Source organism: Littorina saxatilis, linkage group LG5 (assembly GCF_037325665.1).
Source record: "Littorina saxatilis isolate snail1 linkage group LG5, US_GU_Lsax_2.0, whole genome shotgun sequence".
Taxonomy (NCBI): Eukaryota; Metazoa; Mollusca; class Gastropoda; order Littorinimorpha; family Littorinidae; genus Littorina; species Littorina saxatilis.
The window spans coordinates 21903096-21918948 of record NC_090249.1 but is presented as its reverse complement, the minus strand read 5'-3'; the positions used below and the strand labels follow the sequence as shown (position 1 = coordinate 21918948).

Genomic DNA, 15853 nt, shown 5'->3' with positions numbered 1-15853 from the left:
AGTTCCTGGGTATGAAATCCCCGAACGTTTTTTTCATTTTTTTGATAAATGTCTTTGATGACGTCATATCCGGCTTTTCGCCCTCATTTTTCAACCAAATTGGTTGAAATTTTGGTCAAGTAATCTTCGACGAAGCCCGGACTTCGGTATTGCATTTCAGCTTGGTGGCTTAAAAATTGTAAAAAATTTATAAAACGATCCAAATTTACGTTCATCTTATTCTCCATCATTTTCTGATTCCAAAAACATATAAATATGTTATATTTGGATTAAAAACAAGCTCTGAAAATTAAATATATAAAAATTATTATCAAAATTAAATTGTCGAAATCAATTTAAAAACACTTTCATCTTATTCCTTGTCGGTTCCTGATTCCAAAAACATATAGATATGATATGTTTGGATTATAAACACGCTCAGAAAGTTAAAACAAAGAGAGGTACAGAAAAGCGTGCTATCCTTCTTAGCGCAACTACTACCCCGCTCTTCTTGTCAATTTCACTGCCTTTGCCATGAGCGGTGGACTGACGATGCTACGAGTATACGGTCTTGCTGAAAAATGGCATTGCGTTCAGTTTCATTCTGTGAGTTCGACAGCTACTTGACTAAATCTTGTATTTTCGCCTTACGCGACTTGTTTTGTTTTGCAAGGACAACACGCGCAGCAGCCGAGGTTAAGTGCGAGTGTGGTAGCTTCCCTTGGAATTTCAGTAGTTACTTCCCTTGGCTTGATCGCGGAAATGGCTACTGGTGGGGAACCCGACTATGGTAATAATATTTAATTCTCTGCATTTTCCGGAGGATGTGCATGGTTGGTGGTTGGAGCATGTTCACGAAAACATAATTTGATGACACTTTGTGTGATCTTAATTTCTACTAACAAGGATGACAGTTTCAAAGAGCCTCTAGACACTCGACAAAGCCTCCATTTATCCGTTTCTCAATGTTGAAAATGAAAGTAGTGGGTGGGGCCGTGCAGGGGTTGGGGTTGGGTGTGAATGGGAGACTGTGTGTGTGTGTGTGTGTGTGTGTGTGTGTGTGTGTGTGTGTTCGCATTTAAGAAGTTAGATACTGAAGTCAAATACGACAGTTTTACTCGATGGTCCAGTGATTGCAAACAGACTCAGCAACAATTCAAAGACTACGTCTGGTCCAAACACAGGCGAAGGTATCGTCCACTGGACTACTACTATCACAGAAATATAGTAGTAGTCCAGTGGACGATACCTTCGCCTGTGGTCCAAAGCAATGATTTTATCACAGCGATCATTTGACCAGAATCTCTGACAGCTTATCAGTAGAGAAAGAAATAGATACTTCACAAAAGCAGACCTATGAAACTGAAATCAGATGCTGAAAAGATATAACTCTTTTAAAAATCTTTCTTGAAAAAAACCCTGCAGGAAATATGGGTGTCTTTCAGATTATTGGTATAGTTCTGGAGTCTTTGTGGCAATTGTAGGGATGTAAATAAATATTAAGTTGTAGATAGCGCCACCGTTTTGAAGATGCATGCACGTGCAAACAATATAGGTCTATGACTTATGCTTGTTTTTTTAGCTTTGGATGAGCGGAGCAAAGATGGCTACGTTCGTGTGCGTGTGGAGATTCCCAACATCAAGGCGAAGAGCAAGGGCATGCTGAGCAAGGTCATTGGGGGACGGAAGGACGTAGCCAAGAATGCACAAATCCAATGCGACTTACAGGAAAGGTAGGATTAAAACTCATTGCTTTACATGTGTAAGAATATCTTGATTGAAATATAAGTGCTTTAGGTATCAAATACATGCAGATTTTGTTTTCAAGAAATCATTTTTGTTTATGTCTTTGTTTCTTGTCATTGCTTTGTCAATGTCTTGATGTTTGTATACATGCACAGTCAAACGCTGAAGAAGAAGAAGTATACGTAGACATAATTAAACTCACATACCATGTTTCCCCAGTTTTGGATTTGCACAGCTTAGATTCGACCTGTACTCGTTAAGATATGTACAACATTTAAACAAAACAAAGAAATACTATTTTTTTAAATTGTGCAACACAAAATGCTATGTTGCACAGGAATTAAAAGTATCTTAACACAACCAAAAGGGGAAAAATAGAAGTGTCTAATAATGCTTACTTACTTACTTAGGCTCTTTGCCCCCAGCGGAGCATAGGCCATTGACGACATTTTCGTCGTCAGTGCTTCTGTAACGGGGTTTTTTCTAGGCAGGGGTGTTGGTCCTACGCAAACCTCTGAACGAGGTGGTCCTAATTTGTCTGACCTCTATCCTTCGACCTGTCCAGCATGGGTGACCCTACCAGCCCACTGGCATAGCTCTCCGGGTTACTGAGGCACGCAAGCCATCACACCACGACAAGGAATGGACCATGTGATGCACTGTTGCAAAATGTCCACACAGCATGTATCTATGTTAACACCCATTTCATCAAGTTTGTTTTTTTACTTTCAGGTCTTTCTCGCTGACAGTGACAGGCGACAATGTTAAAGGAATGGACGGGAAATCGTGGACACTACAAAGCACAAAGCTGCCGCATCCCATAGACCCGTGCAGTTCGCACTGGGTGGTAGGTTTTCATATAATGATGAGATTTCTATTGGGTTGATTAGCTTAAAAACAGATTAGTTAAACTGATAAATAATAATCTTGCACAAGTTGCTGTCACCCGAAAGAGCTGTGTGGAATTTTAGTCGTGTGTGTTAAATATGGACACTGAGAGTAAATTTATATGAAATGACATTACTTTTGAGAATTAAATAGCATGTTCTAAATTAATGTATGTCTCCTTTTATGTAATTGTAAGTCAATAACTTCAGCTACCATTGTATCACCAGAGAAAATTATACTTAAGTGTAAATACAATGTATACACACATAATATTCCTTCACAGTTATATGACAATTTAATTACAGCCTCTGATTGTGCAGGATTTAACAATTTTAAAATGCTGACTGAATGATGACAATTGAAGTAGTTTTATATGTTAATGCCTAAATGATGGGAGGAAAAAACATGCATTGATTGTATACACTCATTCAGAAAGAGAATGCACATGGGAGTTGCAGACCATGAACGACGAAGAAAAAGAATATTTTATTTTTGTGTGCTTCTTGTGTTTCAGACGGAAGACGGCTTTGTCAACATATACTTGAAGAAGGCGAGTTCCACTGATGAATGGTCTACATATATCCGCAAAGGACAGTTGGAGGCGTGATAAACATGGAGCACCGAATTACAGGGAAGGGAAGGGTTGTTAGTGAATAATAGAGAAACACTCGCTGCAGGATTCTGATGTTGATAATCAATGCACTTGCAAGTTATTTATAGTTTTTTCATACGTGCATTTCAGTAAAAAAAACATCAGTATATTGAGTTCACTGTTGAACTTTTATTTTTGTATCTGGATTTAATTCCTAATTTATTTCTGAGCAAAAAATATTGGCATACATGTTTTAGTCATTGTGGACTTTTAAAATCCAGGACAGTAAAATATGGTCAAATACATAGTGAGGTTCTGACCTATGAATGAACTCTCTGCTGTTGACAATTATTTTCATACATGTGAATCTCATAGCTGTCATTCTATGCAGGGGCGGAGCAGTTAAGCCAGGGGGGGGGGGGGTTACAACCTGGGGTCCAGGGGGTAGAACCCTTGTGGGGTACGGGGGCAAGGCCCAGTTGGGGGGTCTGGGGGGCAAAGCTGAAGCTGAAGAGTTTTAGCTATTTTATGAACTATTTCCCAATAAACATGCCAGAACTGGGCCACTGCTGGCTTTTTGCTGGCAAGTTTGGTAAAGCTGGCCATAAAAAAACCAACACTGGGCCAATTATGGTTTGCCAACAAAGGCCCAGTTATGGCTTGCCATCACTGGCCCATCTCTAGCATTCCAGTAATATTGTCGGCCAGTAAAATGCCTTAATTGGCCCACTGTTGGCACGCCATTGATGGCCCAGTGCTTGTTTGCCAGCATTGGGCCATAGGTGGCGATTTGCTGGCAATTATAGGTGGGTTTTTGCTGGCACGCCAGCAGTGGGCCAATGCTGGATTATTGCTGGCAAGAAGATCTGCGACAGCACAGCGGTATGACTTTCTCACTTGGAGTGACGTAATGTACAAACAAATGTCGAAATATCTTGACGTCACTCGTGATGATGACGCATTGTCAACTAAATCCGGCCCGCGGTGGTTCTGCAGATGTCCGGTTATTTGTTTTGCATTCAACTTCAAGGAATTTCCAAAGCACCTTCTTCGATTTCAGTACGCGTCCGATCTCCTCCGGCTAGAAGCAAGCGTGGTGAGTTTCACAAACAGTTGTGTGAGCAGGTCGTCGCAACGGCGTTAGATCTAGTATCTTCTTGTTCTTTTCCTCCGTTGTCGGTCTTTTTTTCAACTTTCTTCTGCTGGACGTTTGAGTCAGTTCGCAAAATATAATAGACTTTAAGAAGTCGTCCTCTCTGTAAGAAAGAATCTGCGCGCGCGCGCGCGCGCGCGTGTGTGTGTGTGTGTGTGTGTGTGTGTGTGTGCGCGCCCGCGGTTGTGTGTGTGTGTGTGTGTGTGTGTGTGTGTGCGCCCGCGCGCGCGGTTGTGTGTGTGTGTGTGTGTGTGTGTGTGTGTGTGTGTGTGTGTGTGTGTGTGCCTTTTTCCTTTCTTTGTGTGATTGAGTTTGTTTTGTCTCTGTCAAAAGAAAAGCACCATAGGCATTACCATAAGCTTACTTGTAACCAAACAAATTGCATCTTGTGAATGTTGACATTGAGTATGTGTCTATTCACTCCAGGACAAAGATTTGTGCAAGTGTCTGACTGCCCAACTGGATAAGATGCAGCTCGCCTGGGTCTCAGTTCCTGAGAGAAACGCAAGAGAGCTGTCCGAGACAACGTAAGCTTCGCAGGTTAGATCAAAATACATATTCCTGTTGACCCCTTACTTCTGCTTGGCATTTTAGTCAGTTCAGAAAATATGATAGATTACAAGAAGTCGTCCTCTCTGTGAGAATGCCTCTGTGTGTGTATGTGTGTGTGTGTGTGTGTGTGTGTGTGTGTGTGCGTGTGTGTGCGCGTGTGTGTGTGTGAGCGCGCGCGCGTGCGTGCGTGTGTGTGCTGTTTGCTTGCATGCCTGCGTGTATGCTTGCGTTTGTTTGGTTGTTTGGTTGTGTGTGTGTGTGTGTGTGTGTGTGTGTGTGTGTGTGTGTGTGTGTGTGTGTGTGTATGTGTGTGTGTGTGTGTGTGTGTGTGTGTGTGTGTGTGTGTGTGTGTGTGATATGGAATAATGAATTAAAACCAACAAAACTCGTTTGCTTTCATGTTTCAAGAGGTGAACGGCAGGAGGACTTGAGAGTTTCAATGGCTTACCGTAGGCTACGACGTCAGGACAAAGAAAAGAAGCGTTATCTCAACGTTGCGGATGCGAACAGAGAAATGACAGAATCAAGACAATCCTACGGAGGTTTACTGGGAAGTGAACAAGAAACATTCCTGCCTTTGGTCATCATGTCTCGAGTGTGAAATTTAGAACGCTGTACAAATAAAATAAAACAGTGAGCAACTGAAAACAAAGCGTACGTTTCTGTAATGTTTCGGTAATGAGTCGTTGCTGTTTGGAAGCTTTACATTTGTTTTTAATATATATTACTGTATTGTTGTTGTGCCCGCTATAACTGCGTTGATGACGATATTCTGTCAAAACCACTGCCTTTACTTGCCAGATAAGTTACACGACAAATGTGATTAGCATTTCAATTGCATTTTACTGATGAATTTGATAATTACGCATATATGCATATTGCTAATGTACAGCTTGACAGCATTGCCCTTTGCTTTATTTGCGCACGTCTTGCCGCCAGCATGGGTTGAAAAGTCCATTGATGTGCTGTGTTTTGTTATTGTTATTACATTCACAGTAAAAAATGACAAAACAAAGCATATTTATAGACTTCTAACAACCATCTATGGGCTAACAAGACTGTGCAGATCGAGTACATGAATAGAGCCGTCATTCTATCCGAATCAGTGGTATTGGTATATTTCCTGCAACTTATTGGCATTTTGCTGGCAATGGTAAAGACAGAAATATGGCATTTTGCCGGGCCACAACTGGCCCGGTAATTTCAGCAGGTAAAGGGCCATTAACGGAAAATATATGGAAAAAAGTTTTTTTTTATATGGAACTAAAAACCTGCAAAATGCTGGCAAAATGCTGGCGAAATGCTGGCAAAATGCTGGGTTTTTGATGGCAAGCCATCAATAAGCCATCAAATAAATGATGGGTTTTTGCTGGCAAAATTCTGGCAAAATTCTGGCAAAATGATGGCAAGCCATCAAAAAGCCATCAAATAAATGATGGGTTTTTGCTGGCAAAATTCTGGCAAAATGATGGCAAAATGATGGCAAGCCATCAAAAAGCCATCAAATAAATGATGGGTTTTTGCTGGAAAATTGCTGGCAAATTGCTGGCAAAATGATGGCAAGCCATCAAAAAGCCAGCAAATAAATGATGGGTTTTTGCTGGCAAAGTGCTGGCTTGCCAGTGATGGCCCATCAATTTGCCAATGTGCATACGGGTAATATGCCAGCATTGGGCCATAAGTGGGCCTTTGATGGCAGTAGTTCTGGCAACTGGCATTGCCATCAAAACGCCAGCAATGGCCCAGTTCTGGCATGTTTATTGGGTTATGGCCCCTGCTAGGACTGGATTTCATAATGTCTTTCACCATCGATATTAACAATTTGTTGTCAAATTGATCTTGAAAATGTGATTATACCCAAAAGCTAGCCAAGTTGGTGATATCAAACAGATACTCTTGCTCACATTCTTGAGTTCTTGTACCCATTTTGTCATTGTGTAGCATCTTACTGAGTATGCCAATAGTTGCTCCCATCTAATATTTTTTAAGGTGAAATTGTCGGTGTTTGTTTATATTTTTACTAGGATACTAAGGTGTTCCCCGATCCAGTGCAGGTCTGTTGTGTTACTCATAACAGAAAACAATCTGCACAATGTTGTGCCACCCAGTACAAACTACTAATTATTATTTTTTTATTTGATGGTTTTGTAAACTAGCAATATTTTGTATTTTAAGGAATTGTTGCCATTTTACTTGAAGGCTCCTATCACAATCTGAGAAAGTGTTCAGATTTAATACAGACAAATTCTGCAATTGAAGAGTCTTAGAACAGAGGTTCAATATTTATCACTGCATGTTCTTTACAGAAGGATCAGATTTGTGATTTGTTTTTTCTTGTTGCAAAATCAATGTAAGAGTTTGTGTTTGACTGGTAATTATCACAGAATCAGGTGGCATTTTAGTGTAATCATGGGCATTTTATGGTTTGAATCAAAGTTTGTTAATGTGCAATATAAGTGGTATTTATAGTGATTGCGCTGATCATTTCTCAAACCGGTATTTCTTTTCAAGTACAAGTCCTGGCTTTCACAAAATTCAGTAAATTGGGTATGACAGCTTGTCAAACCCAGTCTAAAATACAGTGATTGTCAGGAAGAAACCTGTCAAACGAAATATAAATCTGTATGTATAATCTGTTTCTTATTTCATTTCCATTATTCTGAGATTATTACTACATGTAGTTACATTTGGGAAATGATCATTTGACGCAAACCCCTAGGTACAATTCTTTTATTTAAGTTGACTCGTAGTGTATTGTGCCATTACACACTTTTGCTCAGAGCAAATAAATCAAGAATGTTTAACTTTTTTGTTTTTGCTTTTCAGTTTTAAGCAATATTGTCTGTTTTGACTTTGATTTGATTCTGTTTCATAGCAGGTTATCATTTACAATTTTTTTTATTTTTGATGTGGAGTTTTAATAGTTATATTCTTGTCATCTACTAATGAACATGAGTGAAATTCTCATGTAGTATTTATAAAAGATATTTGGTAACATGTCCATTAACAATCTCAATTTGGATACATTTTCCTCTTAAAAAAGAATGGGAAAGAAAAAATGGAACAGAATGGGTATCATACTGAGTTTATACAATTTTGATATAAACCTCTGCAATAAACTTATGATATATACACAGCAAAAATGCATAATTGGGTTATTTGAAATGAAAGTTTAATGAATTGATGATTGTTTGCGTAATCAATTTAGTTATGCGTACAAATGAACACAAAAATAAATGCATAACTACCATGTCATAATTGTCTATTAATTTACAAATCACATTTTATAAACATTTCTCATGACAAGTGCATACAAAACAAGCATACAAGTACATGTGCATGTACTCATCTCCAATTGAACAACCTGGGCGTATTTGTGAGATGAAGATTGATTTGTCACCCCTCCTCTCATCTCTCTTGGTCCATACCTAAATAAGGAATCGTGCTAACCTTTTACGCTGTTTGTTTCCTTGTGACCTTGAATATTAAGGCTGGTTAACACTTTGTATTGAATATTGTGATCTTTAAAAGCCAAATGGCAGATACATATTCTTCCTCACTGTTTATTGTTTTCTTTGAAGGGGAAGAATTGGGTTAAAATCATCATGGAACCAAACATTTGCCATGAAATAATTACAGGTATGCAGAATTGTTAAAGGGCTACTGCACCATCTTATTCAAGCAAATGATTTAGGTATCGAACACAGGTCATAAACCTGAGAGAAGCGTTAAACTGTTTATCTAATTGGTTGCTCAGTCACAATTAACTGGCCTGCTACAGACCATTATTTACTCTAATACTCTACCACTATTAAATGCATATATGAAATTTTCAGTCTGCCATTCTTGTGTGCATTTTCACAACAGTGATTGTCAGGAATCACAAGTAAATGCATAATCATTCATCAAGGCAACACCGTCGCGATATAACATTGAACGGTTGAAAACGACGTTAAACACCAAATAAAGAAAGAAAGAAATCAAAGCAACAGGCACATTTCAGAGTCTTATAAACGTAGAAAAAAATGTTCTGGGGCTTGATCATTGAAGTACAGTGGAACCCCCTTTTTAAGACCTCCAAAAATCTTTGAAAACAAAGTCTTAAAAAGGAGGGAGTCTCAAATTGGGGGGTCTTAAGAGGGGGGTTCCACTGTAGTACTCGATGATTTGCACTAAGAATGAGATTATGTGACACTTTCATTTTCTAAACCCAACGTTCTTCACTTGTCTAAAAAGTACTCCTGTCTAACTTCAAGATTCTTTTTGTGTAGACTATCCAGTAAGCCATCACAAATCTGCCCAGGCATTTACCTGGGATCAGAGCATATCCTTTGTCTTTGACAAACACACAAAATTAACAGCCTGGCTGCTTTTAGTGCTGAGCCGGAGGTTTTTTTCCTCCTGAATTTCACGTAATTTTGTAACCAACACCTATGTTTGTTTGTTTGTTTGCCTAACGCCCAGTCCACCACGAAGGGTGATATCAGGGCGGTGCTGTTTTGACATTTAACGTGCGCCACACACAAGACACAAGTCGCAGCACAGGCTTCATGTCTCACCCAGTCACATTATTCTGACACCGGACCAACCAGTCCTAGCACTAATCCCATAATGCCAGACGCCAGACGGAGCAGCCACTAGATTGCCAATTTTAAAGTCTTAGGCATGACCCGGTCGGGGTTCGAACCCACGACCTCCCGCTCACGGGGCGGACGCCTTACCATTAGGCCACCGTGTTGCGGTCAACACCTATGTCAATCTACAAAATGAAAGAAGCAAAAAATGATCATTGTGCACAGGACAAAGAGTTTTGGTATGTGTCAAAGAGGAAGGATGCTCTTATCTCTAATCATGCATAAGACTGGACACATCCGTGGGCTGCAAATACCACCTTTACACAGATCAAGGGTACCGTCGAACGCCCCTTTTAAGACCTTCAAAATTCGGAGAAATTAAGAAAAGGAGCGAGTTTGAAAATGGGGGTAAATTTACAGAGGCTCTGATCAGAAAAAGTCTGAAAATGCAAGGTCTTAAAAGGGTCCTCAATTGAGGGGGAGGGGGGGGGGCTTAAATGGGGTTTCCACTGTATCTCCAAGAAGTCAGTGTAATTACCCAAAGACCCACTGTGTACATGAGATTTTCCCCAAGCTCTGCTTACCCTGAAGTCATGAACGTGAACAGGAGATCAACTGCCTTGTATCGGGAGCACCGCAAGAAAAGTTCAGATGAACACACACTAAAATCATAAAACAGTGTCCGTGTGCTGAATCATCACACATAATAAATGTGCTCTTAATAGCTACGTTTTCTGATTATAATTAACTTACATCTATATTCGGGATTTGCCACATCTTTCATCAGGAGCAATTAGCCAATTTCGACCTGATCGCACGATTAAAAAAATAAAAGCAAATATCACATAATTATGCACCAAAGAATGATGCAATCCAACACCTAATGTAAAACACCAGCTTTTCACGTCACACAATCAGCACGATTTTAGTAACATCACAGATCAGCTGAAGGTAAAATCAGTAAACCAAACATGATTTTCATAACTTAAAAAGCAGACACTGGCTGGGAACACAGTTTTCAGCAATTACGACTGATTACATTAATTTGTTTACATGATTACTCTCTCGATCTTGGATTCAACACTGATGCACATCACAATTGTTCAGTTTCAGTGTGGGTAGGTTTGTTGTTCTAAAAGGTATTTTAATTTACACGATCATGGGATATTGGAATGGAGACTTTTGCTGATATATAGTATTTCATTCTTTGCTTCGTAAAGGAGATGTCGGTGCTCAGGTAAATGTATTGCTTCGTCCATTCTCTCTTGAATGTATTTTTGGAAACACATGTTGCAGATGTTTATGAGAGGGTGGTCATCTTCAAAGGGATTGATGTGGTTTTGTTGAACAGGTGGTGGTGGAAGCAGATTCAACTGTAAAGTCTGGTTTGTAGTCAAATTGCTACATTTGCGTAGAACAGTCGAGACGTTAGTTAGCTGTTGCTTTTTGGGTCCAGCGGACCATTTAGGCCAAATCAAGACCCCACAGTCCTAAAGCTAAGACTCCGCAAGAGGTACCTGCTTGAGGAGTACATTCTGCTCGATACCGAACCTACATTTGCACCTTCCCCTCGTGACGAAACACGGTCTGCCCTCCTCGTCAAGCTTGAAGCCGTTCTCTTTCGTCATGAAGCGTTTGACGTCACGCACCACCGTCATGACGTGATCGCGTTGTTTCTTGGTCTCGTAGGTCACCACCACTTTGCCCTCAAAGCGACTCTCGATGGTGAACTCTCCTTCGAACTCGTCCTCCTGGTGTGTGAGAAAAGGGGAAAGGTAAGTTGGAGTATTGGCGTGAAAGACTCGACAACAAAGCGAGAAACTGACGAGGAAAATGGTGTGACGGGAAGGTCGGCAAAAATGTTATGATGAGCTAGACGGTAGGGTAGAAAAGTTTTACATCGGAATTTATTTCAAATATCATCCGTGAGCTCAACCTGCTTTACTTGCCAGCTCTGTTACCAGTCGAGGCTATGATAAAATGCAACATATTTAAGCCCGGGCCTGTGTGCATGCACACACACACACACACACACACACTAACACACTAACACACACACTAACGCATACACACACACACACACACACACACACTAACACACACACTAACGCACACACACACACACACACACACACACACACACACACTAACGCACACACACACACACACGGCCGGGCAGGCACACTAACACACTCACACACACACACACACACACACCTTAATAACGAGGTCAGCCTTGGTCTTGTGGCCAGGGGGAACCTCAATCTCATTGTCCACAGTCCAGGCCAGCTCCTGTTCAAAGGTCTCGTTCACCCCTTTCTCCATGGACATTTCTCCGTGAAATCCTGCGTTGGCCTCTATAATAGGGTTGGGAGGGGTCAGCTGAAATGGCACAACACAAAAATCTATGAATACTTACAATATATTTTCCAAAATAAAAATAAAAACAAAGAAAGGTTAGTTTATGGAACGTTTGACTGATTACAGTCAAAACGAAACATACACAAGTATGTCTTTCTTAACTCTCTCTCACCTTAATCTCCACAGAGGCCCCAATGGTGTATGTTTTGCAGAGTGCGACGTTGCAGGTGGACTTGGTCCTGCGCTCTGTGCGCAGTGTGTAGCGCTGTGCTTTGGGAGTGTCGTTGCTGAAGTTGGCTGTGAACAGCACGTGCGCCGTGGGTTTGGGCGACCGCCGGCTGTCCACGTATTCTGTCTCGCCGTGTGTGACGTACATCCTGCAATTGAAATTGGTGTTGACTGACATGCCGGCCGGCAGTGACCTTGACTGTTAAACTGTTAAATAAAAAGTGTATCCAGACCATGCACTCAGATAATATATATCATTTCCGTTTCAGTGGCCACTGTGTCTTTTATACGGCCAGTAGATTGCAGCCATTTCGGCGCATATTTACCTTTCACGGCTTATTATTCCAAGTCACACGGGTATAGGTAGACAATTATTAACTGTGCCTAAGCAATTTTGCCAGGAAAGACCCTTTTTGTCAATCGTGGGATCTTTAACGTGCACATGTAGTGTACACGGGGGGAGGTTCGGACACCGAAGAGAGTTTGCACACAAAGTTGACTCTGTGAAATAAATTTCCGCCGAACCTGGGATCGAACTCACGCTGACAGCGGCCAACTGAATACAAATCCAGCGCGCTACCAACTGAGCTATATCCCCGCCCCAATTTAAAATAAAGAGAGTGAGAAGGGGAGAGACAGACAGACTGACCAATCAAGCTGCAATTAAACAAATCACTGCGCAAAATCAGTTAGAACGCTTTGAAATTGTATGTCGGATGAGATGACTGGACGTTAGAAGTCAGTTTTCCTCGACCTGAATAACGAATCTTACTGTCAGTCAGTATACCTGTTCCTCTTCATTCCCTCCCCCCAACACGCAACAGAAAGCCCCCCCCCCCCCCCCTCCCTCCTCTTTCTCTCTCTCGCACCGACATCCGCTAGGAAAGAAACAAATCCGAGCAAAGCCACATGCGCGTACCTGTCCCATGAGATTTCGGGATGTTCCAGATCAGCTTTCTTCTTGCCGTCAGCATCCAGCATCTTCTCTGCTGACTCTTTCACCAGCTCCTCCACGTCGATAAGGTCCAGCACCGTCGTCATGGTGACGGGTTATATTTCACAGTATCTGCACATTCAGTGTCGTTAGTAAAAGTTTTTTTCTTGGTGTGTGTTTGCGTGTGCGTGTGTGTGTCAGTTTGTGTGTGTATATATATATATATATATATATATATATATGTGTGTGTGTGTGTGCGTGTGTGTGTGTGTGTGTGCCGGTACGGTGTAACACGAAATTTTTACTCCACGAAAAATTCACTCCGGAGTAAAAATTTCGTACGAAATTCTTACTCCGAGTAAATTTTTCGTACGAGAAAAGAACTCCCCAAGGCACGAAAAAATTACTCCCTCCACGAAATTTTTACTACCCATTTTTTGTGCTTCCAGTAAAAAATCTCGTCAGTGCGCGAAAATGGGATGCGGGCGAAGGGATAATGCCAATAATGTGATCTCGTACAAACGAATGTCCCACTACCCTCCCTCCACCCCTTCCACCACCAAGACTAACAGGGGACAAGGGAGTATACATTCCGTACACCTGGCATGGGAAGTTAAATTGCTCTGTTTTTGGGGTGAAGTAATTTATTCGTTTTTTTATTCGTCAGGGGAGTAACATTTGTATACGAAATGTTTACTCGGAACTCACCTGTCGTGGGGAGTAATTTTCTCGTGTAATGGGGGAGTGCTTTTTTCGTAAAGGGAGTAACATTTTCGTACGAAATTTTTACTCCGGAGTAAAAATCTCGTGGGAGTAATTTTCTCGTGTTACACCGGTGTGTGTGTGTTTCCAAAACGATGGAAGTTGAAACAAATGTGTTCCAAATCCGCTTGGCGTTTTTTTCATAATCACTAAACTTTCGTTGACTCATGACACAGAAGTTCGTCCTTGCCTACAACATTGTCTTGCTTAGTCGAAACTCGTTAATGCTGCAAGCGATTAATGAGCAATACTTATTTTTTAAGATTTTTAAATTTACATTTAACATATTGAATTCATGGAATAAAATTCAAACATTGAAGTAACTATGAGACAACAAAAGGAACTTTGCCACGTAAATACATAAACATCGTAAACAGGAATAATTACGCACCCTCGTTTGCTACGTATACCTATTCTGGTAGATTCTACTTTACTCACGAGTTATCAACAACAGACACAAGTCAAGACAAGTGACCGTGTTAGTCTCTCACTGTAACAACACAGTACGGTGTCGGTGATTAGTCAGACAGGATATTCTATCAACATATGAGCTGTATGACGGAAAGTGTTTGTAGTTATTGGTTCCTCATATCCTGAAAACTCTAACCCACAGGCGCACGCTTGTGTGTTCGTGAATCCACAATGCCGCTGGGCGCGAGCGAAAGCTTACGAAAAGTTCTTCTCCGTGCACTGTTATATAGGGGAGACCGGGGCTAGTCCGCCCACGGGGCACATCCGTCTTTGTCTGTTTATTCCTACGTTTGCCACCTTTTAGTCATTCACACCATGTGGGAGTGGTGTCCCTTCTTCCCGCCATATCCTGCAGAAGTTCAGAGGTTGCGCGCCCATATATCGTGAGTACAGATGTCACAGATCACAAAAAGTGTTTTTCTTCATTTTTGTAACATGAATGCATAGGAGTTGACTTAGGTTTTGATGCATTACCTCTGAGAACAAATACTTAGTCTTGGTGTCGAGTGAAAGTGCGTTAATTAAGGTCGAGTTCTGACGAAAGTTTTGCTTCTTCCTTCCCATGTTATGCTCGTTATCTGGCACTAGAGTTGCCTGTCCGTGCAGGGGCAAGTCCGCCTATTTGTCATGGGGCATGTTCGCCGTAAGCAGTATGTACAACAAATGTTCATGCGCACATAAAAACTGTCTGCACATTGATATCAGCTACACATTTGTCTTGATGTAAAATAAAAAAAATCAGTCTTCTAGTTCATCAAACTCGCCAGTTATGCTACCAAAAGCATAAAAGTAGCATAAAAGTAGGCGGACTAGCCCCGGTCTCCCCTAACGTAATTTTGTGTTACATTCTTTCGTATTTTGTCATTGGCATTTTTGAACCTAAATATTGAAGGGAATTAAAAAAGCTTTCCCACTAAAGCTTGCCCACTACTAGTCTTGTACCTACTATGGGATGAGAGCGGCGGACTTGCCCCACCCTGTAGGCGGACTTACCCCGACTTGGGGCAAGTTCGCCTACGTTAGGGTAAGTCTACTTAAAGCAGTATGTACAACAAATGTTCATGCGCACATAAAAACTGTCTGCACATTGATATCAGCTACACATTTGTCTTGATGTAAAATACAAAATCAGTCTTCTAGTTCATCAAACTCGCCAGTTATGCTACCAAAAGCATAAAAGTAGGCGGACTAGCCCCGGTCTCCCCTACAGTCGAACTTGCCATGGCGACCAACTCTTAAAAACGACCACCTGCTCACTACGACCATCCCCAAAGGAAACTCCGACGAGGTTCTTTCCTATATAATTCACCTTTCAATAACCACAAGCTGTCTATAACTTGAGGACCACGTTTAGTCCCTTGGCTGGTCGTTATAGACAAGTTCCACTGTATTTTACTTTTCTTTTTTTCTTTTTATTTATTCATTTTTTTATTATCATTACTGTTTTTATTGTACTTCAGGTCAGCTTCTAAGTCATGCATCCAATGAATTTACTCTAAAACAAGGAAGTGCGCGCGCGCGTGTTTGTGTTAGTGCGTGTCAGTGTGTGTGTGTGTGTGTGTGCGTGTGTGTGTGTGTGTGTGTGTGTGTGTGTGTGTGCGTGAGTGTGGAGG

General features: G+C 41.2%; 2 protein-coding genes across 2 annotated transcripts in view; one reads left to right on the top strand and one right to left on the bottom strand.

The window, feature by feature from the left end:
• Positions 1 to 645: 645 nt before the first annotated feature.
• LOC138966558 (uncharacterized) lies at positions 646 to 7714 on the top strand. Its single transcript, XM_070338829.1, has 6 exons — positions 646 to 769; positions 1562 to 1712; positions 2458 to 2572; positions 3128 to 4301; positions 4785 to 4898; positions 5319 to 7714. The coding sequence occupies exons 1-4, from the start codon at positions 742 to 744 to the stop codon at positions 3218 to 3220; spliced, it is 387 nt and encodes a 128-aa protein (XP_070194930.1). The 5' UTR covers positions 646 to 741; the 3' UTR covers positions 3221 to 4301; positions 4785 to 4898; positions 5319 to 7714.
• Positions 7715 to 8064: 350 nt separating this feature from the next.
• The window catches only part of LOC138966557 (uncharacterized), a 12516-nt gene continuing 4727 nt past the window's right edge, over positions 8065 to 15853 (bottom strand). The window contains exons 2-5 of the mRNA XM_070338828.1: positions 12993 to 13139; positions 12018 to 12222; positions 11702 to 11866; positions 8065 to 11235 (exon numbers count right to left, since the gene is read on the bottom strand). Of these exons, the coding sequence (XP_070194929.1) occupies positions 10981 to 11235; positions 11702 to 11866; positions 12018 to 12222; positions 12993 to 13114 (747 nt within the window). The 5' untranslated portion in view covers positions 13115 to 13139 and the 3' untranslated portion in view covers positions 8065 to 10980. The remainder of the gene's footprint in view (positions 11236 to 11701; positions 11867 to 12017; positions 12223 to 12992; positions 13140 to 15853) is intronic.

Coding starts and splice junctions, on each gene's coding strand:
- LOC138966558 (XM_070338829.1), top strand. CDS start 742: ATGGCTACTGGTGGGGAACCCGACTATG. Junction 770..1,561: donor TGGTGGGGAACCCGACTATG/GTAATAATATTT, acceptor TTGTTTTTTTAG/CTTTGGATGAGCGGAGCAAA. Junction 1,713..2,457: donor CAATGCGACTTACAGGAAAG/GTAGGATTAAAA, acceptor TTTTACTTTCAG/GTCTTTCTCGCTGACAGTGA.